At 55.7% G+C, this 21,912-nt stretch overlaps 2 protein-coding genes across 4 annotated transcripts; both read left to right on the forward strand.

Annotated features, from left to right (window-relative positions):
* Positions 1–17: 17 nt before the first annotated feature.
* Positions 18–14,218, forward strand: CCDC40 (coiled-coil domain containing 40). 3 transcript variants are annotated; one of them, XM_042802324.1, is made up of 20 exons: positions 18–40; positions 582–710; positions 1,422–1,553; positions 1,960–2,128; positions 2,660–2,838; positions 3,356–3,439; positions 3,526–3,745; positions 4,567–4,724; positions 5,580–5,702; positions 6,089–6,210; positions 6,976–7,219; positions 7,328–7,510; positions 8,820–9,065; positions 9,832–10,045; positions 10,584–10,753; positions 10,877–10,968; positions 11,566–11,686; positions 12,348–12,536; positions 12,778–12,936; positions 13,845–14,218. In XM_042802324.1, exons 2-20 carry the CDS (start codon positions 612–614, stop codon positions 14,088–14,090), a joined length of 3,150 nt encoding a protein of 1,049 aa, XP_042658258.1. In that variant the 5' UTR covers positions 18–40; positions 582–611; the 3' UTR covers positions 14,091–14,218. The 3 variants fall into 3 exon arrangements, with proteins under 3 accessions (XP_042658258.1, XP_032845849.2, XP_042658259.1); XM_032989958.2 differs by lacking the exon at positions 18–40 and having other exon boundaries at positions 494–710; positions 2,693–2,838; XM_042802325.1 differs by lacking the exons at positions 18–40; positions 10,877–10,968 and having other exon boundaries at positions 494–710; positions 10,584–10,800.
* Positions 14,219–15,179: 961 nt separating this feature from the next.
* On the forward strand, positions 15,180–21,888 carry GAA (alpha glucosidase). The gene is made up of 19 exons (XM_042802300.1): positions 15,180–15,593; positions 15,669–15,814; positions 16,159–16,324; positions 16,694–16,790; positions 16,874–16,993; positions 17,136–17,254; positions 17,399–17,530; positions 17,691–17,801; positions 17,959–18,072; positions 18,180–18,264; positions 18,388–18,505; positions 18,857–18,990; positions 19,127–19,278; positions 19,459–19,607; positions 19,693–19,834; positions 20,043–20,141; positions 20,247–20,411; positions 20,802–20,954; positions 21,401–21,888. The coding sequence occupies exons 1-19, from the start codon at positions 15,180–15,182 to the stop codon at positions 21,458–21,460; spliced, it is 2,676 nt and encodes an 891-aa protein (XP_042658234.1). The 3' UTR covers positions 21,461–21,888.
* Positions 21,889–21,912: the final 24 nt, after the last annotated feature.

Raw genomic sequence — 21,912 nt, forward strand, 5'->3', positions numbered from 1 at the left:
GCGTCGCCTGGCAACGGGAAGACGGTGCCGCCGGTGGCGGGTGAGTGCGGCCGGGCCGGGGCTCCACAGCGGCCTGGACCCCCCCGGGACGGCCCCCCCCGGCCTGACACCCCCTGGGCCTGGGCTCCCCCCCCGGGACGGCCCCCCCCGGCCTGACACCCCCTGGGCCTGGGCTCCCCCCCCGGGACGGCCCCCCCGGCCTGACACCCCCTGGGCCTGGGCTCCCCCCCCGGGACGGCCCCCCCGACCTGACACCCCCTGGGCCTGGTCCTCCCCCGGGACGGCACCCCCCGGCCTGACACCCCCTGGGCCTGTTCCCCCCCCCCCCCGGGACGGCCCCCCCCGGCCTGACACCCCCTGGGCCTGGTCCCCCCCCGGGACGGCCCCCCCCGGCCTGACACCCCCTGGGCCTGGTCCCCCCCCCGGGACGGCCCCCCCCGGGACGGGACCCCCCAGCCTGACACCCCCTGGTCCCGCGTGTGCCCCTGCCCAGCCCTGTGGCGGAGGGGCGGCCCCGGGGAGTCGCAGGTTGGGGGGCGCTGGGACTCCCCCTCTCTCTCCTGTGGGCCCTCTGGTTGCAGGCAGAGGCCCCCCCCCCCGTCCCCAGCGCCATGGAGGAGACCCCCCGGGCTGCAGCAGAGGGATCTGGGCTGGAATTCGGCTCTGCTGAGCGGGATGTAATCAGAGTTCCATCGCATCTTGCTCTGGAGGTGATTTCCTTTGAAATGTTCACATGGCAGCGTGTTCCCACACGGTCCTTACAGAGAGGTGTCTTCGTGGAAGTGGATTCAATAGGAAGAAGTAAAACGAGGAAGCAATTGTTGCAGTCTTGCCCTGCATGTACAAAAAAAAGCCACTAAAAAGTAACTTTAGTTACAGTCCTGTATATCAGCAGCATCTTGCAGTATGTGTTCTTAGATAGATAGCACATTTCTGCTATAGTCAGTTTAAAAAGGAAGTTACCCACATTTCATGGGTGCACATAATTGGGCTATTTTTTTGAGGTTTGTTGGTGATAAGTTTTCTTCTTCCATTGGTGTTGCACAATACTTGGATTGGACAAATGATGATATGGGATAAAACGGTGTTTCTTTAAAAAGAAAGAAGAGAATAATTTGGCTACATGTAGAGCAGGTTGAAAGACTTTCTTTAATAAATCCTGAAGGACTTTTTTTTTGTTTTAAATAGATGTGAGCTAGAAACACGTGTGAAATTAAAAGTGGTGTGTAGAATTTTTATTGGGATCTTTACTATCTTAATACTAGCTGGGAGAACATTTTTGTAAAAGAGATTAAACTAAATTAAACTTCTGTGCCCTGTGGCAAAAAGCAGTTGTTACAATACTGTAGTGTTAACATTAAACAAAGTACACAACCCGTTATAATGCTGCTATCGTGCTTTTTGCCTGTGTTGTACGCTAGGCAACAGAGGCAGAGAATGGGAATGACAATGAAGAGGAAGAGTCTGTTCCTCTGGAAGACCAGAAAGAGCCGTTTCCCCCAGCAGAAAGAGAGGGCTGTGGAGCTACAGAGCTGTCTGCTGGTTCTGCAGAGGTGAGACGCTATAATAAGATCTGTAATATTATTCTCAGAACGTATGACCAGCATTTGTAACTTTACATTCTCTTGGTGCAGTTTTATTGCTGCAAATAAAAAATCAATCAGAATTGGAACAGAGAGAAGATAATTGGGCAAGCACCAACTAGTATACAAATATACAAAAGCTCTGACAAAACTGGAGAGGTTCCTTTGTTGTGCTGTATATGTGTAAAGTTGTTTTTTTTTAATCAGGAGTGACACAGTTTTGCCAGTGTATCTGTGCACTGATTTTAGAACAAGGCTTTCTTGTTGAGTCTTTGACTGCATTGTTCATGTCTCATGATGACAAAAATAAGCAGATTTTAGGGGCAAATAGAGTCAGACTGAAAAGCTGTTTCCGGTGATGGATTTTATGTTTCAGGAAAAATCTCCTGAGACTTTCTCAGACAAAGTGGAATTAGTCAGTTGTCCGCCTGAACTGGGTGACATGGAGCAGCCAATAATAGGCAGAGGAAAGCCCTCCCCTCCTTCGGGAGCTCCTCTGCAGGCACCTGCATTGTCAGTGGAGCTGGAGAGCTGCACAAAGTCAGGTATTGTTCAGTTCCTTATCAACAGTACAACACTGGATACCATCTATCAGTCACAGACCCACAGTCTGGTTTGGGTTGGAAGGGACCTTAAAGCGCCCCCAGTGCCCCCCCCTGCCCCGGGCAGGGCCCCCTTCCCCCAGCCCAGGGTGCTCCCAGCCCCGTCCAACCTGGCCTTGAACCCTTCCAGGGAGGGGGCACCCACAGCTGCTCTGGGCACCCTGGGCCAGCGCCTCACCCCCCGCACAGGGAACAATTTCTGCCTTAGATCTCACCTAAATCTGCCCTCTTTCAATTTAAACCCGTCACCCCTCATCCTACCCCCACACCCCCTGACCCAGAGTCCCTCCCCACCTTCCCTGTCCCCCCTTTAAGCCCTGGGAGGCTGCTCGAAGGTCTCCCCGGAGCCTTCTCTTCTCCAGGCTGAACAAGCACAGTTTCTACTTTTCTCCCTTTCTGTTCACTGTTAATGCAGTTGGAGGTATAACACTATGAGATCTAGGCCTTTATCTTTTTTTTGGGGGTGGGGCCCAGGTAACACTGGAGAACCCATTTCTCTCTATTCAGAGTCTGCTTTTGAGCAATTCAATCAGCTTACTAGTGAGCATGGTGACCAAAGGTGGGAAAAGGAATGCCAGCAGGGTGGAGCTGAGGAACATGAAATAAGCAGAAGAAGTGAAGAAACAGAGCTGGTTGTCTTGGATCCGGAACACGTGAGAAGCCCTCAAATCTTGTCATTCTTCTTTGCAGACTTGATATTTTTATTTGTATAAAACATGTGAGGTAAATTGTAAGCAATGGCTTAGCTGTATGCTAAAACTACATGTTTAAAAATCACTTCTGCAAAAGTACCAACTCCTGAATATGTCTACTCCTTCAAGATTAACCCCAGAGTTGCAGGTCCAGAAGTGAGCAATGCAGTGGGTAAATCTAATACTCTTCAGCACTCCTGAAAGAGAAGTACTTGCAGCGAGAGTGAGTAGATGGGTTCTCAGGTGTAGCTCTTCCGATGTTTCTGACTTTCAATATTCTTAGTAGTCATATTCTGATGTCAACAAATACCCACCGTATAACTCTTCTCGCTTGCTACAGTGAGTGTAGCTAAAATGAGAATGCAAGTGCCTATGGCAAAAAATATGTTTTATTTAATAGCGCAAGTAGCAGTAAGGTTTCCTCATAATTTATTTACACAAGTATGTTAAAGTTTATCAACGTCATACTTCTTTACAGCCTCTTATGAGAAGATTCCAGGCTGCCCTGAAGAATTACCTTACCAAGCAGATGGAAAAAGTGAACCTAGAGCTTCGGGAACTGGTATACAGCATTCTTTCTGTGCCTTCCCACAGCGGCCCGTCCCTGTCCAAGCTGAAGTGAGAGCTGATTTCCTCTTGTGTTTGCAGAGGACAGCAACGAAGAAGGGCAAAGCACAGAGAGAAGAGCTTGGGGTGATTCTTTACGGAGCACAGCAGCAGCTGGCCCATCTGCAGATGGAACTGGAGAAGAGCCATGACCGCTGTTCTCAGATGGCCACAGCGCGTCGGCAGCTGGAAGAGGAACTGGAGGGCCTCAGGCTTACTCACAAGAAAATGTGTCACAACACGGATGATGAGCGCAAGAAAGGTGACTGAGGCAGTCCTTGCAGTATTTCCTGATTCTAGCACTATACGGAGAAATTTGAATGTGAGCCAAGCACTGGATTGAGAAATACAGTAAAATTAATGAGAAGTAATGCACTCATGGAAAAAATTCACAGATATTCCTGGTTGCCATATAATTTCTATTGTTTCTAAGACTATGTTGCTACGTTGTACTTGTAAGAAAGTCTTTAGGACTAAAACTAAAACTGTTTCTGGCAGGTAGGCTGTTCTGTGACTTAAAAAGAAAATTCCCATCACTCTGTTACGTTTGCCTGCGTCTCTAAGGGTGTGACGAGATGGCAAAGGTGGTAGGGGCATCCAGAACTATGAGAGCAGCACCCATCCAGCCAAAGAAATGGACATGATTAATTTTTTTTGTGTTGCAAGCATTTGGATAGGAAACAGTAAAGCAGTTGCAATAGCAAGGATAGCTAAGCATTAAAATAAACTGCCTAGAAAGTTTTTGCAGGTTCTTGAAAAAAATTAGAGAAGCATTCAACAGACTGAGAGACAGCTCTGTTTTGGGGCAGAGGAGTGGATTCACAGCCTCCTGAGGCCCCTTCTTTGATTTCTTGGGATTCTGTGTGCTGAGAATTAAGGAATTGCTTACCAAGCTTTTTAGTTTTGCTTGTGGAGCTATATGCCAAAGCTGATGTAAATTCTTATTTCAGGGAGGGCCGATTTAGCCGGTATGCGTGTGGCTTTTGCTTTGGGTGCTTCTATGTTTCTTTCTCTTTTATCTCTGTTAAAAGTGTGTCCTACAAACATCCTTTTCTGTAAATATTTTTGCTCCTGTCTCCCCAGTTTCTGCAATGCAGACTCAGGTTGAAAACCTGGCCTTGCATCTCTCCTACATGCAGAATATGGATGAGGATATGCGTCATAATATTTTACTAATGAAACAGTCGACAAAGAGGGCTGAGGCAGAGAAGGTCCAGGCTGAGGTGGAAAAGAAAAAACAGGTACCAAGTGAAACTGACTTCTTTAAAATAAATAATAAACAAATAAATACAGATGTCAGTTAGTGGTGTGCCTTGGAGGATATGCTGCCTTGTCAGAAGGGAGGCTATAGTGACTGAATCACGGAAGATGTGAGGGATATTTTTCCCAAATAATTGAAAAAAACCCCACAGGCTTTTCTCAAAACGCAGAAAATCCCCACCAAGATAGTGCTATGTACTGCCCAAAGTTTTTTGACAAGCCTTATAATAGCAAATCACTCTTCACTCAAGCAAAGGGGTGTGGGGGCAGAAAGATACTTGGTGAAGAAGTATCATATGCTCAAGTCTGGAGAATTATTCTGAGTCACAATGAGTTTCACAATGAAAAGAGAACTTTGAAAATGAACCGAGCCTGTTGGTGTGCTGGAGCTCCCTCTGCTGCCGTCTGCTTGCAGCAGGACATGAACTGATGATTATTAATGCAGAATTGCATGCAAACAGCTGAAACCAAATGGATTTAGGTGTTTTTTAACAAAGGATTTAAAAACATAAGTTATTAAGATTCCCAGCTGCTGGAGAAGTGGCTCAACAGAATCCATGCTGACAGGAATGAATGCTGCTTCAGATCCGAAATATCAATTTACTACTGCAAATGGGATAATCAAAAATCAGCAAAGAAGGTCTCATTCTCTTGAAAGTTGTCACTGCTGCCTTCGTGAGTCATTTCTATATGAATGGAAAAGTTTCAGAAGGAATCAAATCTAATCCAGTTGCCAATTTAATTCCTTTTCTATCTTATGTTATTCTTGTAGAATATAGCTGGTTAAGACTGAGATTGTATTACTCATCCTGAACTGTTTGGCTCTGACTCTTTAGGATCTTTTACTAGACCGCTTAACAAGAAAAGCCTATGAACTACAAGAACAGATTGCTCTGTTTGAAGCTCAGTTTGTGGCCCAGGCAGAGGACACAAAAGCAACTCGGCAAGCAGTAAATGAGGTAGGAAGGTGCCTTTTTCGCTTCTGGTTAATATTTCCCCCTGGCAGGACTGACCCCTTTGGCTCATGCTCACGTGGGTATGTACAATCTAGGCCAGAGTTGTATGCTTCGTTCCTGTTTGGAGGAATGAAGACTTCCTATTTTTTTTTTCCCTTTGTCCTTAAGAATTGCCTGTAAATCACTTCCTCCCCCTCACTTCTCAGCATTTTTTTTCTTGCAGACCTATGTTCTGTGGTCTGGTGTGGCAATAAACTAGGCACATGTTACCTGAAGCTGTTCCTGCCCAGCATATTATGAACAGAAAAAAAAAATACTGCATTGTAACATGAATTTGGTTTGTCAACACAGTATAGATTCATCCTGTCTACCAACTCTCTCTTCCCTAGGCTTGTATGGAGGTACAGGCTATTAACATGGAGAAAAAGCGACTGATGAACCACTGGAATATCAGCCTGGCTGGAATGAAGCAAAGAGATGAGGCCTATATTGCCGCACAAGAATTGCTGAGGTGTGGTATCTGAAAACAGTCCTGGGAGAGACCTCAAATAATTTGGACGGGAAGGATTCTAAAAGGGACAGTGTGTCTTCTGTAAAGTTCATTTCTGTACGTGCAGGATACGTTGGGCAGAACAAGTTTGCTGCTCTAAAGCACATAAAAAGGTTAAAGGATAAGAAGCACAGTCCTTTGTTACTATTTTCTTTATCTAAAACACAAGTCTTCCTCAAAATGTGTGGGTTTTTAAAGCTTTTTTTTTAAAAAAGTTGTTTTTTAAAGAGTTTTTCTAGTCATATTTTATTCCTTTAAAAGACTTCCTTCACCTTTGCGGCATCCCTCAATCCAAAGAGCTAGGCATCAGGAAGGATTTATCTATCACTTTTGGCTAGGGTTTTGTGATGCCTTTAGAGATCTTCAGGAAAACCTTCCTACTGTTGCTGAAGGAAGTGTTTATTTGGTCTGGAGCCTTAAAGCTTGACTGATTCTCTGAGAACAAACAATATGCTTTTATATGGTGGCATCCTGGTAAGAATGGGGGGGTGGGGACGGGACTGAAAGAAGGAATTACTTTTCCTACATACATTTCCTTTTAAATGTTAATGTCCCCATCCATCTTCTGGTGTCTCGGCACTGTCACAGCAGACTAGCCTTTGTAAAGATCTTCCTTCTCAGTCAGTAGTTGCTGCAGTAGCATGTTTGGAAAGAGGAATTTGTAGATGACCGTTCGGCACACGAATCAATCCCTGTGACAAATTTCCATCTTCTTTGCCTCTTCAGCAAGTACAGACATGACCTCAAGTCCCTAGAAATGGACATCCATGGCTGTAGAAAGTCGATCAGGAAGGAGGAGGAGAAGAACGAGTTGCTTGTCACCATCCTGAGCCGTTCAGAGAACAATGCCAACACAACAAGGAAACTGATTGCCCAGTGCCTTTCAAGGCAGGAGGCCTTGAAGGTTGAATCTGGCACCTACGCTCGAATTCTCCATGAGACAGAGCAGGCCCTCAACAGGACCAAGATGGTGAGAAGAGTCACATGGACAAAAAATCCTTTTGAATTGTACACAGGTATTTAATCCCCTTCCCCTCACAGTTGCAGTGATCCTGTCTCTGTCTTCCCCACCTTTTAGGATCAAGCTGCTCGTCTGAATGAGTTGCTGTCCATCAGCAAGGATATAGAGAAAGGAACTGATGCCAAAGAGCAGATGGAGAATGAAATCATGGCAAAGGTTCAGGACCAGATGATGTCCAGCAAAGCCACAAAGCACTTCTCACAGCTGGCTGCAAAACTCCATAGGAGAAAAGCAGATCTGGTATGGTATCTCTTCCATTTGGGAGGGCAGGGGAAGGAAACCGTCTAGGGGTGTGGTTCTCAGGTGTGTTCTGTCAGTGCCTTCACTCTGGTTTTCAGGTCTGTAATTGAAGCTCCGCTGGGTTTGCAACTTCAGTTTAATTCTTCTGGTGATCTTATTGCAGGATTCTGGCGTATGGGAGAGTGTGGTCAAAAAGGCCTGGCACAACATGCTATTCCTTCTGTACTTAAAACACGGGGCAGAATGATGAATCCTGGGAGGATTTACTATAAAGTGGTTCAAGTTCTCATGTATTGCAGGAAGACAGTGGATAACTGGTACTGCTATGGTCCACATTAAACTTACGTATATCTCCACGGTGCATGATGAAATGTGATCCAGGCATGCTCTCAGTTTCTAAGAAAGGATTACAATCCAAGGAACACTCAAACCAGACGCACCATTCTTTATGGCATGATAAGTTGTTCTCTGTGGGAGTGTATAACTGGTACAGATATTAGAACTAGAAGACTCAGCACAGTATTTATCATACCGAGTTGCGTGGGCTGGCGCTAACACAACATGCTCACACCTCTGTATTTCCATGGGTTACTTCAGCCTACCCCTGGATTTTTTAAATCAAGGGCATATCTCAAGTAACTGGAAGACTGCCAGGCTTGGCTTTCGTTGTGAGAAAGGCCCCTCCGCCCCCCTGCCCGCAGGCACACAGACAACTGGACACTCCGCACTGACTCCCATTAGCATCTGCGTTGCACAGCTCGCTGTAGTGCAGAGACTACAGACTTGGAAAAGAGCAAACTGCAACCCCTGGCAGCGTGCTCCGCGCTGCGCAGGAGCAGCAGACAGGCTCCTGCAAGTGGCCCGGCTGCATTCGTGCTGCACCTAAACAAACGGCGGAGCCGCGATTTCTGGCTAGTGCAGTTGTTAGGCAAGGGGTGCGCTCCTCTGGCACGGTGGGGAAGGTACCATATAGGAACGTCCTACTGCTGTTAGCCAGACAACCAGAGACATCCGGGCAGGGAGGATCCTGGCAGAAGTGATGAGTGTGGTGTCTCTTAAAGGGGTTTGGGATGTCTCGGCTCCTTAATGCTTTACAGCAGCCTTACGGCAGAGGTAAATATTGCTATCTCCTGTCAACAGATGGAGAAACAAAGGTACAAAGAGGGTAAGTAGCTTGTTGCAGCTTGTAGTACAGACCTGGGAGGAAAATCTAAATCCCTCGTTTCCTGTGCTTTGATAAGTGGGCGTTACAAATCAGCGAGTTGCTGCTGGTGACAGTAATTTGTTTTCTGCCTGTTGATATTTCTAGGAGCTGCATTTTTCCAAGGTTGAGAATGATATGGCCCAGGTTATGCTGAATGCAACTCATACCAACTGCAGGCTGACAATTCTCCAAAAAACACTTTGTGAGCTGGACAAGGAAATAAAAAATGTCCATGATCTGATCAGCCACAGTGAAAGTGAGATTGCAAAGTGCAGTCTCCTGATTGAGAGCAAGGGACGGGTCATCAGCCAGTACAACAAGAGGTTGGAGATGATTCTTTCTCAGCAGGGGGTATGTACCTTTACATTTCAATCCCAAATTTGATTTTATTCTTTGTGGTGACCACAGATGTCCTTGATGAATGTAACTGCTTAAGTGTTGGATAGCTAAAACTTGCAGGCATCAGTGTTGTGATTTAAAAGCTGCACTAGTGAAGGTAAATGTTTACATTTGCCAAACAGTTCATGCATGGGAAGAGGAGCTGGCATTAAGGAATTGTGAAATGAGGGTGTGCCTAGCACAGATTCCTGCAGGGAGTTGTCTGCACCTGGTGAAAATCTTGAATGACATCGATACTCCGGGAGTAAATAGGATCTCATTATAAAATCTGCCGAGACTGACGAGGGGAGGATGGAGCAGGCAGAGCGATGGGTCAGTCGCTGAGCAGTTGGCCCCATTCAGGTGATACCCAGGTCTGTCCTCCCACTGCGAGCTGTAAGACCTTTATGGATACCACTGGGAAAATGAGCACTGAGGCATACGCTTCGCAAACGTTTGAGTGTCCAGAGGTGCCTGGTGTGAGAGCTTAGGAGGCCCTTTGGCCACAGTCTGAGAGCCTTCGGGGCTTCTCTTGCATTTATTCCTGTGAGGTCAGGGATGATTAGTCACATCCAGCTCATGGGAGAGGGAGGCAGAGAGTAACTCGTGGACAAAATCAGAGCATAGCTGAAGTGTTTAGCAGGCATCTCAGCAGTTGGGCTGGCCTTCTGCAACGATGCTATAAACAAGTGCTCCAGCAGATTCTGCCTGATTTATCCCAAATCTTGCCTTCGTGCAGGGGCAAGAATTGGGACCACTGGAAATCGAGATCAACAAGTTGACGAAGGAGATAGAAGAATGTAATTCTGAGGTGATGACACTACAGAAATACTGGCTCAATCAACAGAAAGAGCTGGTCAAATTGACACATGAACGGGAGGAACAAGTAGCCTCCTTGGATATGTTGAAGAAACAGATCACAATAATGCAGCAGAAGAAAGTGCGCACTGAAAGTAAGCCATTCCCTAACTCTTTCTTAAAATGTTCATCCATGAATGGAGAAAAAAGAGAGTGAAGGCTTACAGATGGGTAATGCTAGACCTTCACCAAGGAAAGCCCGCGGTGGTGCTCCTATGGATGTGTAAGCAATAATGCAAATGGGCCCAGGACTGTGCTCTGGGGTAAGAGCCAGGCACCTTCTGCTGTTCTGCACGTTGTTAATTCCTGGAAGAATTGATCCTGCAGTCTTAACTGACACAGTCAAACCCTAAGTGACCATGTCACGCGTTGCACTTCTTAAAGTAGTTGGCAGGTAAATGTCCCCACCCATGATAGCACTTTCCTTGGGCAAAACCAACGGTTTTCCACAGTAGTCTCCTTCAAAACCTTACTTGCTTTTTGGGCTTGTGGAAAAATGTTTTGACTGGGTGTGTAGGACCCAGGTGGCTCCACATGCAGTGTTGTCTGGTCTGATAGCAGTTTGTCACACCTTGCCAGTGTTCAACCCAGTGCTTGTGGGAATTTTAAGACTTTTTTTCTATTCACCTGTAGATGAAATTCAGCAGGAAACGAAAGAACAGAAAGACATCGAACATCACATGAGGAACATGTCAAATGACTTGACAAAGTTGAATGTGTTGATCAACAAGAACAACAACAGCTTTGAGGAGCTGCAGTATGGCAACATTATCACAGAGAACGAGTTTGTACGCTCTCTCAAGGTACAGGGGCTTGACATCTCAATTCCAGGTCTCAACCTCCCATACAGGTAGGAGGCAAACGGTGATCCTGTAAATCTTTCTTGGTCTGACAATGTTGTATTGGTTTATGCTTCCCCAATCTAGGCAGCAGAAAAAGAGTCAATTGAGATGCAGGAGAGGCACAGTCAATTGAGTGAGGAGAAGGACAGACTCCTAAACAGCCTGGTGGAAGCAGAGTAGGTACCAGGGAGAGCCTTGCTTTGCGCCACAGTCTTTGACCTTTTGTACATGTGTCCATATTCCCTTTCTTATTCAGTCATCAAAATGAACCAGCACCAGCAAACGTCCTTCTGTCCTCCTTGGAGAAGATGAAAGGAGTTTAATGAATTTTTGAAACGCAAAAACTGGAAGGTGCTTTAGCTGCCTCTGGAACCAGCAAGAGCTGAGAGGATGTTGGCTTTAACAATTCCAGCATGCTTGTGCTGGACGTTGCCAAGATCCCTATGGGAAGACTCTGCATGGTGTCTCCTCTGCCAGTAACTCAGAGCGAGCGTGCTGCACTGGCCCACTAATTGGGGTCCGTCAGCACCCTGTCAGCCTGGGCATGCTTGCTTTTACAGTCATCATGCCATGTTCTAAATTGCAGTGCTTCCCATCTGATTTCACACTGCTCTCTTGCTGCCCTTTTACATGTCCCATATGCAAACCCTTAGTTTCTGCCAAACCGTTCAGCTCTGTGTTCAGAACCGATCTCAGGAGCGTGCTGCCACTGCTGCAGAGAGAGCATCCTCTGTTGTTTACAAAGGCACTGCCTCCCCTTTCTGTCATTGAAGGCATCAAATCATGCTATGGGAGAAAAAGATCCAGCTGACAAAAGAGATGCGTGCAGCGGTGGATTCTGAGACAGGACAAGGCGAAGTCCAAGCCATGAGAATAGAGATTCATAGGATGCAAGTAAGCCACTGGAAAAGAGGACTGTGGAGGGGAAGCTGCACGCAACGTATTCAGCTTTGGAGTTGCTGAAACATAAGGCAGGAGATGAGAAACAGGCTGGAGAAGTAACATCTTCACGGCCATAGCAGTATTGGAAATCTTACACCACCCTGCAGCTAGATTGAATTAAATCCATCCATCCTGTGTGCGCTTTATGCGTTCCCTGTGCATGCTATGTGACAGGCTGCAGCAGAATCTAGATATACCCGAGAAATCTATTTAAAGTGCAGTATGTCTGCCACCTAATTCTGTGACCCCAATTTATAAGCAAAGAAATGTTGTTTAGTAAATATTGCATCTTCTTAATCACTTGTTAGGGAAGTCTTCTGTCTTCTGGCAAAGCAACTCTTCCCTTTCATTCTTGGGATGCTTCTGCTCTTCTGCTTTTGCTATTGCTAATGAGTTCCAGTGAAACATCTTGAGGATTACTTTAGACAAGTTGATAATCCAGCCCTCTGCCTTCCGGGGCAAACCAGGTTTGGATTTAGAGCAAATTTGGCTTGCCAACGCTCACGTGTGCCTGGTTTATGTTGATGGGATGTGCCACACAGATGACTTCAGTTAGGTGCTATTTGTAAACGTTCATTATTTTCAGCCTATTTTGTATCTTGACAAATGGCAGGTCCGCTATAGCCAGCTGATGAAGCAGCAGGAGAAGATGATTCGTGATATGGAGGCATCTGTTTCTCGCAGAGAGATGATAGCAATTCGTGGAGAGGGTCAGAACAAAACAGATAAGAAACGTCTCACCAAGAGGGATTTCCACCGCAAGAAAGAGGAGCTGATAAAGAAGATCAGTGAAACCCAGAAGGTGAGCAAGGAAAGGAGGGCTGCAAGAGTTCACATAGCCTGTATTTGCCTTGTAATGAGCACCCGTGTGCACTTAGCCCAGCCACCCGGGGGGCAGCACACAGACCGCAGGCTTTGGAAACTCATTTTTTAAAAAAATGACAACAACCCCCCCCCCCCCCCCCGAGTTCTAGGAAGATGGCTGGGAATGCGCCTGAACCGAAGAACCAGAATCTGCCATTTCCTTCTCTTCCGTTTACCAGAACACTCAGAGCTGCAACAAAACCATCCTGGAGCTGGAGAGCACCCAAGCGTCCCTTCGGGCCACCTTCTCAGAAAAGCAGCAGGAGCTGCACAGACTGCAGGCCGAGTCCGACGGCCTCGGTTCAGATGCGGAATGTCTTCGGAACAAGAAACTGTGGGTGAGCACCTCCTCTTCCCGGCGGGCTGAGCCACACTGACCCTGCTGCCTGCTCCTGTGGCTGCCACCCTCTCTGCTTGTCCTGCCACCGCCCCGGGCCGGGCATGCTTGGCCTGGAATTTTAGCAACACTTTAAGTTAATTGGGCGCATTGCGAGGGCTCATGGTGGCCCTGAATTGATGCTGCAGTAGCACCCTCAGTGAGGCAGCGTTCACCTGGCAACACCAGCCTGAAGGGCATGGTTTGTGTTTTGAAAATACCTAGTAACAACTATCCTTTGTGAGCACTAGCTGGCTACTCGTAAGTTACAGATTTGAGAGCCAGCTCAAGGTCTTGAGTGACCTCCCATGGCATTTTTAAGTGGGTGAAACTCTGTCCTGGCAAGGGTTGCCGTGTATGTGCGAGTATTTCTCTGATTTATGGAATTCTGTGATATCAAGGCTGGGTTGGACGGGGCTTTGAGCACCCTGGGCTAGTGGAAGGTGTCCCTGCCTGTGGCAGGGGGTTGGAACTAGATGATCTTTAAGGTCCCCTCCCACCCAAACCATTCTGTGATTCCATGATCCAAGATTTAAAAATATTTTTTTCTCTTAGTTGATGTGTAGCTGTGGCGCTCAGGGCCATGGTTTAGTGGTGGGCTTGGCAGTGTTAGGTTTACGGTTGGCCTCAATGATCTTAAAGGTCTTTTCCAACCTAAACTATACTGTGATCCTGTGGCTGCACCTCTACAACACTCGGAACGGGGATGCTGTGTGGCTGGTGGAGTGGGGACTCGATGGCCCTGCTCCTGAGACGCCCGTTTCACGATGTGACGGTTACAGCACCTGTGACACGAATCACAGCCTTTTCCCCGTTCTTTTCTGGGTGTGGCCTGCTTGCCGAAGCAATTTCCATCGTTGCTTTTCTCAGAACCTTTTGGAGATTGTGGCCCACCAGACACGCCAGAAGCATCTGCAGGCGCTGAAGGAAGGGAAGTACGCTCCCCTGTGCCGCTCTGAAGGAGCCTGGAGAACCGAGCAGCAGAAGGCGCAGGACCGGCTCCGGACCATTGGTGCCATCATCCTCCGGGTCCAGCAGGAACATCCGCAGCACCAGCGGCCTCTCCAGTGGCTCCGTCAGTGCTTGGAATCCAGGCTCGGCTCGCAGGAAGCCTGACAGACACGGACGAAATACACGGGAACCCTCTGTTGTTCTTCTGGAGGCTGCGGGCTTTGCCAGTAAACAACCGTAAATAAATAATCGTGCGCAGGGTGTAATGTTGATTAAAGGTGTCGCATCGCAAATTTTCTTTGTTTCTTCTTGCATTTCACTTTTGCTGCAAAAGGCCGGCCGCAGGGGTTTGGCGGGGGGGGGGGGCGGGCAGGTTTTGGACCGGAGGGGGCCCCCCAAGCCCCGCTTTGCCCCCGGATTTTGCTGCGGTGGCGGGGGGCGGCTGCAGGGCCGGCTCGGGAAGGGGAAGAGGGGAAGGGGAAGGGGGAAGGGGGAAGGGGAAGGGGGAGGGGAAGGGGGGAAGGGGGAAGGGGAAGGGGGAGGGGAAGGGGAAGAGGAAGAGGGGAAGGGGAAGGGGAAGGGGAAGGGGGAAGGGGAACGGGAAGGGGAAGGGGGGAACGGGAAGGGGAAGGGGGAGGGGAAGGGGGAAGGGGAAGAGGGGAAGGGGGAGGGGGAGGGGGAAGGGGGAAGGGGAAGGGGGAAGGGGAAGGGGGAAGGGAAGAGAAGGGGAAGGGGGAAGGGGAAGAGGGGAAGGGGGAGGGGGAAGGGGAAGAGAAGGGGAAGGGGGAAGGGGAAGGGGAAGGGGGAAGGGGAAGAGGGGAAGGGGGAAGGGGAAGAGGAGAAGGGGAAGGGGAAGGGGGAAGGGGAAGAGGAGAAGGGGAAGGGGAAGAGGAGAAGGGGAAGGGGGAAGGGGAAGGGGAAGGGGGGAGGGAAGGGGGGAAGGGGAAGGGGGAAGGGGAAGGGGAAGAGGGGAAGGGGGAAGGGGAAGAGGAGAAGGGGAAGGGGAAGAGGAGAAGGGGGAAGGGGAAGAGGAGAAGGGGAAGGGGAAGAGGAGAAGGGGAAGGGGAAGAGGGGAAGGGGAAGGGGGGGGGAAGGGAAGAGGGGAAGGGGAAGGGGAAGGGGAAGGGGAAGAGGAAGGGGGAGGGGGAAGGCGCCCGTCCGGGGCCGGGGCTGGGGCCGGTCCCGCCCCGCTGGCGGCTGCGTGACGTGGGGCCGGGCCCGCCGCGCCTGCGGAGAAGCCGGGACGGCGGGGCCATGGCGGGGCCGGGGCCGGGGCCGGGGCTCGCTGCCGCCGCGCTGCTGGTGCTGCTGGTCCCGCTCGTCCCCGCCGCCGCGCTCAGCCCCGGGGCCGCCGGCTGCGCGGTGCCCCGGGCCGGCCGCTTCGACTGCGGCCCCGAGCGGCTGCTGGGGCGGGCGGGCTGCGAGGCGCGGGGCTGCTGCTACGCGCCCCCCGGCCCCGGCCCCGGCCCCGGCCCCGGCCCCGGCCCCGGCCCGCCCTGGTGCTTCTTCCCCCGCGGCTACCGCAGCTACCGGGCGGAGAACCTGACGGCCACGGCCAGCGGCTTCACCGCCCGGCTCTGCCGCGTCGCCGCCGGTTTCCTGCCGGGGGCCGTGGACCGGCTGCGGCTGGACGTGGCGATGGAGACCCCCACCCGCCTGCGCTTCACGGTGCGCCCCGGCTCCCCCCCCACCCCCCGGCCGCCCCCGGGCCCCGGCCGACCCCCCGCTTTCTCTCCCCCGCAGCTGCGGGACCCGGCCCGGCAGCGCTACGAGGTGCCCCTGGCCACGCCGCGGGTGGGCGGGCGAGCCGCCTCCACGCTCTACGAGGTGCGGGTCAGCCCGGACCCCTTCGGCCTCCTCATCTACCGGCAGCGCGGCGGGCAGGTCCTGTGAGTGCCCGTCCTGCCGCCCCGGAGGGATTCGGGCTGGGAGCGGGACCCCGACACCGGCCCCAGCGCCGCGCGGGAGCAGGGGCGTGGCAGGGGACACCCGTGGGGTGGCAGTTGGTGGCTGCGGGGGCTTTGCTTTGACACCCCCCCCCCCCCGCCCTTCGGTGGCTGGGAAGGGAAGCAGGAATCCCAGAGCTCAGCTGAAACTTGGTTTTGTTTCACGCGGTGACGAGCATCCGTGGCCCTCCCCAGGGCTGGGGGTTCTCCAGCTCAGTGCCCCCCTCCCCGCCGGCCGCGGGGCGCCGCCGGGGCTGTTTGCCGGAGCCTCCCTTTCTCCCTGGCAGGCTGAACACCACCGTCGCGCCCCTCTTCTTCGCAGACCAGTTCCTGCAGATCTCCACCTCCTTGCCCTCCCGTTTCATTTCTGGGCTGGGGGAGCACCTGACGCCGCTGATCCTCGACACGACGTGGACCAGGATCACGCTCTGGAATCGGGACATGGCGCCCGCGGTACGGAGCGGGGCTGAGGGAGTGGGGAGGTGGTTCACCTGCGCTTGCAGGGGGGGCCCCGCCGCCTCTTACCTCTTGGTTGGGGCTGGGGAAAGGCGTCTGTGCCCTGGGGCCTGCCCTCAGCCCCGGGCAAGCCCATGGGACTGTTGTCCCCGAGCTGGGCTTTGTCCCCCCGTGGGGCTCTGTGCTGCTCAGAAGCTGTTTTCCCCCGGGGCAGAGCTCTGCCGGCTCGGGCGGTGTTTGGGGCTGCAAGCCCTGGGTTTTCACCCCGTGAGGGTGCTCCTGGCCGGCGGCGAGAGGTGGGTGGGTGGGTGCCGTGCCAGGGTCTCCGTCGGAGCCTCGCTGGCACCGCACTGTGCTCTGCTCCAGCCCCAGGTCAACCTCTACGGCTCCCACCCTTTCTACCTGGCGATGGAGGACGATGGGTCGGCTCACGGCGTCTTCCTGCTGAACAGCAACGCGATGGGTGAGTCCCACAGAGGCGCCGGGCGCGGGCTTGGCCCCCGTCCCCGTCCTCACCTCGTTCCTCCGGCGCTTGTGCTTCCCCAGACGTGCTCCTGCAGCCCAGCCCGGCCCTGACCTGGCGCACGACGGGTGGGATCCTGGACTTCTACATCTTCCTGGGCCCCGACCCCAAGAGCGTGGTGCGGCAGTACCTGGACGTCATCGGTAGGGCCGAGCCACGGGCGGGGGGCACGGGCGCTCCCGGGATGGCTTTGCCGGGGTGGTGCCGGCAGCGTGGCGGAGCGGGGCCGGGGGGGAGCGCGCCGCTGGGCCGTCCCTGGCCAGCACCCACCCTCCCGGCTTCCAGGGTTCCCCTTCATGCCCCCGTACTGGGGCCTGGGCTTCCACCTCTGCCGCTGGGGCTACTCCTCCACCGACATCACCCGGCAGGTCGTGGCCAACATGACGGCAGCCCGCTTCCCCCTGGTAGGTCTCGGCTGCTCCCCGGAGCCTCGGCCCAAAAGCCGACGGGGGGGGGGGGGCTGACAGGGAGTCCCCGTGGGACGGGGGTCCCGTGGCGGCGTGCGGGGGTCCCTGCTCCTGCCCGAGCACCGGTGCCAACCTCCACAGGACGTGCAGTGGAACGACCTGGATTACACAGATGCCAAGAGAGATTTCACCTTCGACAAGAAAAGGTTTAAGGACTACCCGGAGATGGTGCAGGACTTCCACCGCCGCGGGCTGAGGTACATCATGATCGTGGTGAGTGACACCCCTGGCCGTGCCGGGGCCCCCGCGCGGGTGTGCTGGCACTGGCGTTCCCGGCTGCCCCTAAGGGCGGTGATGGAGCTTCCTCCGAGGAAGGCGGGGGGAGGCCGTTCCCTGCCCGTGCTGGTGAAGCGGCAGCTTTGTGCCCCGCCAGGATCCTGGGATCAGCAGCTCGGGGCCTCCCGGCACCTACAAGCCCTACGACGAGGGACTGAAGCGGGGGGTGTTCATCAGAAACGCCACGGGGCAGCCCCTGATCGGGAAGGTGCGTGCGGGGAGGGGGCTTGGGTGAGGCCCCGAGGGCTGGAGGGAAACCCCTGGGGGATGGCCATGGTGGAAAACAGGGTGGCAGGTGGGGGCTGTGGGGGTGCAGGGGGGCTGGGGACAGCGGGGCTTTGCCCCTTGCTGCCTTCCTCCCGCAGGTCTGGCCGGGTCCGACGGCCTTCCCGGACTTCACCAACCCAGAGACTCACGAGTGGTGGTACGACATGGTGAAGGACTTCCACGACCAAGTGCCCTTCGACGGCATGTGGATTGTGAGCGGCCCCGGCAGAGCTGCCGGCTGTGGCTCCCGGGCTCCTGTCCTGCCTTCCCGCTGGGCTCCGGCGCGGCGGCGAGGGCATCCCGTCCTTGCCCTCCCCAGGACATGAACGAGCCATCGAACTTCGTGGAGGGCTCCCAGGACGGCTGCCCCGACAACAGCCTGGAGCAGCCCCCCTATGTGCCGGGTACAGGCAGCGGGTTCCAGCCTCTGCCCGGGGGTGCGGGGAGCCCCGGGAGGAGCGCCGGGATGCGCCGGTCCCGGCCGGGCAGGCTCCGAGCTCGCCCTCACCAGTGCCTCTCCCGTGCAGGAGTGTTTGGAGGACGGCTCCAAGCTGGGACCATCTGTGCCTCCAGCCAGCAGCACCTGTCCTCCCACTACAACCTGCACAGCCTGTACGGCCTGACCCAGGCCGTCGCCTCCCACGAGTAAGCCCGGGGCTCGTGGGGGGGGGCTGCTGCACATCCCGGGGGATGCCAGAGCTGGGAGAAGGCAGGCTGGGCATGGCGGGGGGGCATTCGGCGGGTGGGCGAGGGTTTGGTTTAGAACACAGCGCGTTGCCTGCTGCTGCCAGCCTGGCACCGGAGGGGGCTGGAAGCCACCCCTGGGCCGGAGCTGGTGCGGTGCAGCCATGCTGGCCCCTGCGCTGGGGGCTTGTGTCCTGAGCACTGCCTCGTGTCACCTGCCCCACGGGCAGGATGGTGCTGGGGGTCTGCCCCAGCACGCGCCAGCCCCTTCCCCGGCCGGGCGGTGCTGAGCGGGTCCCATCCTGCCCGCAGCGCGCTGCTGAGGGTCCGGGGCAAGCGCCCCTTCGTCATCTCGCGCTCCACCTTCGCTGGGCACGGGCGCTACGCGGGGCACTGGACAGGGGATGTCGGCAGCAACTGGGAGCAGCTCTACTACTCCATACCGGGTAGGCGGTGGGGTGCTGGGGCCCCATGCGACCCCGCTTCCCCCCTCTGCCTCTCCTGAAACCGGGGGGCTTCTCCACGGGCTCCGTGCCGCCAGCCCCACAGCGCCCCGGTGCCCTCTGTGCCCCCGCCCCGCAGAGGTGCTGCTCTTCAACCTCTTCGGGGTGCCGCTGGTGGGTGCCGACATCTGCGGCTTCGCGGGCGACACGTCGGAGGAGCTGTGCGTGCGCTGGACCCAGCTGGGCGCCTTCTACCCCTTCATGAGGAATCACAACGACCACGGCGCCCGGGTGAGCCCTGGGAGCCCCCTCCCCACGAGGCAGCGGGTGGGGGGGGGCGGCTGGGTGCTCCGGGGTGGGGCGGGGGGGCTGCCCTGCGTGCCGTCGGTGCCGGGCTGGAGCCGTGGGCAGGGCGTCCCGCCGTTCCTCCCCGCGCGGTCCGAGCGTCCCTCTTTGGCTGCTCCCCTGCAGCCGCAGGAGCCGTACGCCTTCAGCCTGGCTGCCCAGGCCGCCATGAGGAGCGCCCTCCGCCTCCGCTACTCCCTCCTGCCCTTCCTCTACACCCTCTTCCACCGGGCTCACTCCGCCGGGGAGACGGTGGCACGGCCCCTCTTCCTCGAGTGAGTGCCGGTCCCCGCCGGGCTCGGCGGGTTTGTGGGTGCAGGGTCTCCCTGGCACGGCGCTGCCCTTCCCCTCCCTCCCCAGGTTCCCCAAGGACCCCAACACTTGGGCCGTGGACCGCCAGCTCCTGTGGGGCGGGGGGCTGCTCGTCACGCCCGTGCTGGAGGCGGGAAAGACCAAAGTCAGCGGCTACTTCCCGGCGGGGACGTGGTACAGCCTCGCTGGGGTGGGTGCTCCCCTGCCCCGGGCTGGCTGCGCGGGGGTTTTGCTGCGGGGCCCCGCGTGGGTTCCTGCACCCCGCCGCTGGTCCCAGCCCCCCCCAGGGCTGCGTTCGGGCCTCGCCTGCCTTTTGTGGCCTTTCGTGGGCCGTGGCGCTGGGCTGGGGCCCCCCCCTGGGCACGCTGCGCCTCCTCCTTCCTCTTCTTGTCCTTTAGGACTCCGCCATCCACAGCAAAGGGCAGTGGATCCTCCTGCCAGCTCCCCTGGACACCATCAACGTCCATGTCCGCGCGGGGCACATCCTGCCCCTGCAGGTGAGCCCCCCGGCCCCGCGGGGACGCCGCGGTGACCCGCCTTGGGCTGCGGCAGCCTGGGGGAGAGCGGCCGCGCTCGGAGCTCTGCCCGATCCTGTGCCCCAGGAGCCTGCGCTCAGCACCGCCGAGTCCCGCGGGAAGGGGATGGCCTTGCTCGTGGCGCTGACGCCCGACGGCTTCGCCAGGGGAGACCTGTTCTGGGACGACGGCGAGAGCTGGCAGACCTTTGAGAAGGGGGACTACACCGAGATGCTCTTCCTGGCCACACACGTGAGCGAGGATGGCGGGGGGGGGGGGTGGGAGGCGCTGGTGGGGGGCAGCCGGGCGCGGGGTGTTCACTGCCCCACACCGGTCCCGGCGTCCCCGCAGCACCGTGCCCCAAGTGCCAGACTGAGCGGCTGTGCGCTGGTGGGGTCCCGTGGGGGCTGTACCCCCCCGCTCAGGACCCCCCCTTAGGACAGGGCGGGGGGGCTGCGCCGGGGAGCTGGTTGCTCCCTTCTCGCCCCCGCAGCAGCGGATGCTCTCCAGCCCTGCCCCTCTGAGAAATGGCTTTGCTGCTCTCCCGAGCGCCCGTCCCCCCGGGCAGGGCACGTCGAGAAGAGCTGGGTGCGTGCGGGGTGGCCGGGAGCGGGGGGGGTGACAGAGCCCTGTCCCCCCCAGGGCGCGGTGCTGAGCCAGCTCCTGCGGGCGAGCACCCACCTCGGCGGGGTCCTGCTGGAGGCCGTCACCGTGCTGGGTGTCCCCAGCCCTCCCCAGCAAGTCCTGGCCAACGGTGCCCTCGTGGGTGACTTCTCCTACCGCAGTGACACCCAGGCGAGTGCTCGTGTCCCCGCGGAGGCGGGGGGGGAGCTGGTGGCTGGGAGGGGACCTGGGGGGCTGGCGGGGTTTGGCCCCAGCGATGGCACAGTACCCGCTTTGTTGGCCCCAGGGAGCGTAAAGGGCTGCCCAGCGTGGGCTGCGCCACTGCCCTGGGCCCGGGGCAGGACTGGGCCGTGCAAGGGGGCGAGGGTGGGGAGCTGGAGGATGGGGAGGATGCGTGGTGACGGGGCAGGAGCTCTGGGAGGAGCAGGGGCACGGTGCTGCTCCTGGGGCTGTCTGCCATGGGCACCCTGCCCAGGGTGGGTCTGCGGGACCGGGGCGGTGCCGGGCTGCACCTTTGCGTGCACCCAGGGGGGCAGGACACCCCCCTTGGCTCTGACACCCCCTCAGCTCCGTCCCGCCTGGTTCTCACTGCGCTGACCCTCCCTTCACCCCCTCAGGTGCTGAGAGTCCCTGTGTCGCTGCCGATGTGGGAGCAGTTTGTGATCACTTGGTCCTGAGCCGGCGCCGGACCCGCGCCGCTTGGCGGGGAGGGGTGATGCTGCTCCCTCTGTCCCCAAATCCGTCCCCAAATCTGGCCCCTGCTTTGTAAACTGGAGCTGCTGCTGCTGCTTCTCCCACGCAGCGCAGCTCCTGGGCTTTGGCTTCCCTTCGTCAGGTAACTGGCGATGTGTACACTGGACTTGCATGGGGCTGGGGGGGGGCATGCACACCCCCTGGGGACGGGGAAACCCTCATTTCCTCCAGAGTGGGGAAAAAAAGACCCAAGTGCCTTGTGAGACAGCAAACCTGTTAACATGTGGAACTGGTAACCTGTTGAGGGGCTGCAGGGGGTCTCCTGGCTGTGTTTCAGGGGGGATCCCCACGGGGCGGGGGGGGGGGGGTGAGGGAGCAGTGCTGTCAATAAAGTTGCTGTTTGCTGGCAGCAGCCCCCGGCCGTCTCTGTGCCCCT

This window comes from Tyto alba, unplaced genomic scaffold, assembly GCF_018691265.1.
Source record: "Tyto alba isolate M040663 unplaced genomic scaffold, T.alba_DEE_v4.0 Super-Scaffold_39, whole genome shotgun sequence".
Lineage (NCBI taxonomy): Eukaryota > Metazoa > Chordata > Aves > Strigiformes > Tytonidae > Tyto > Tyto alba.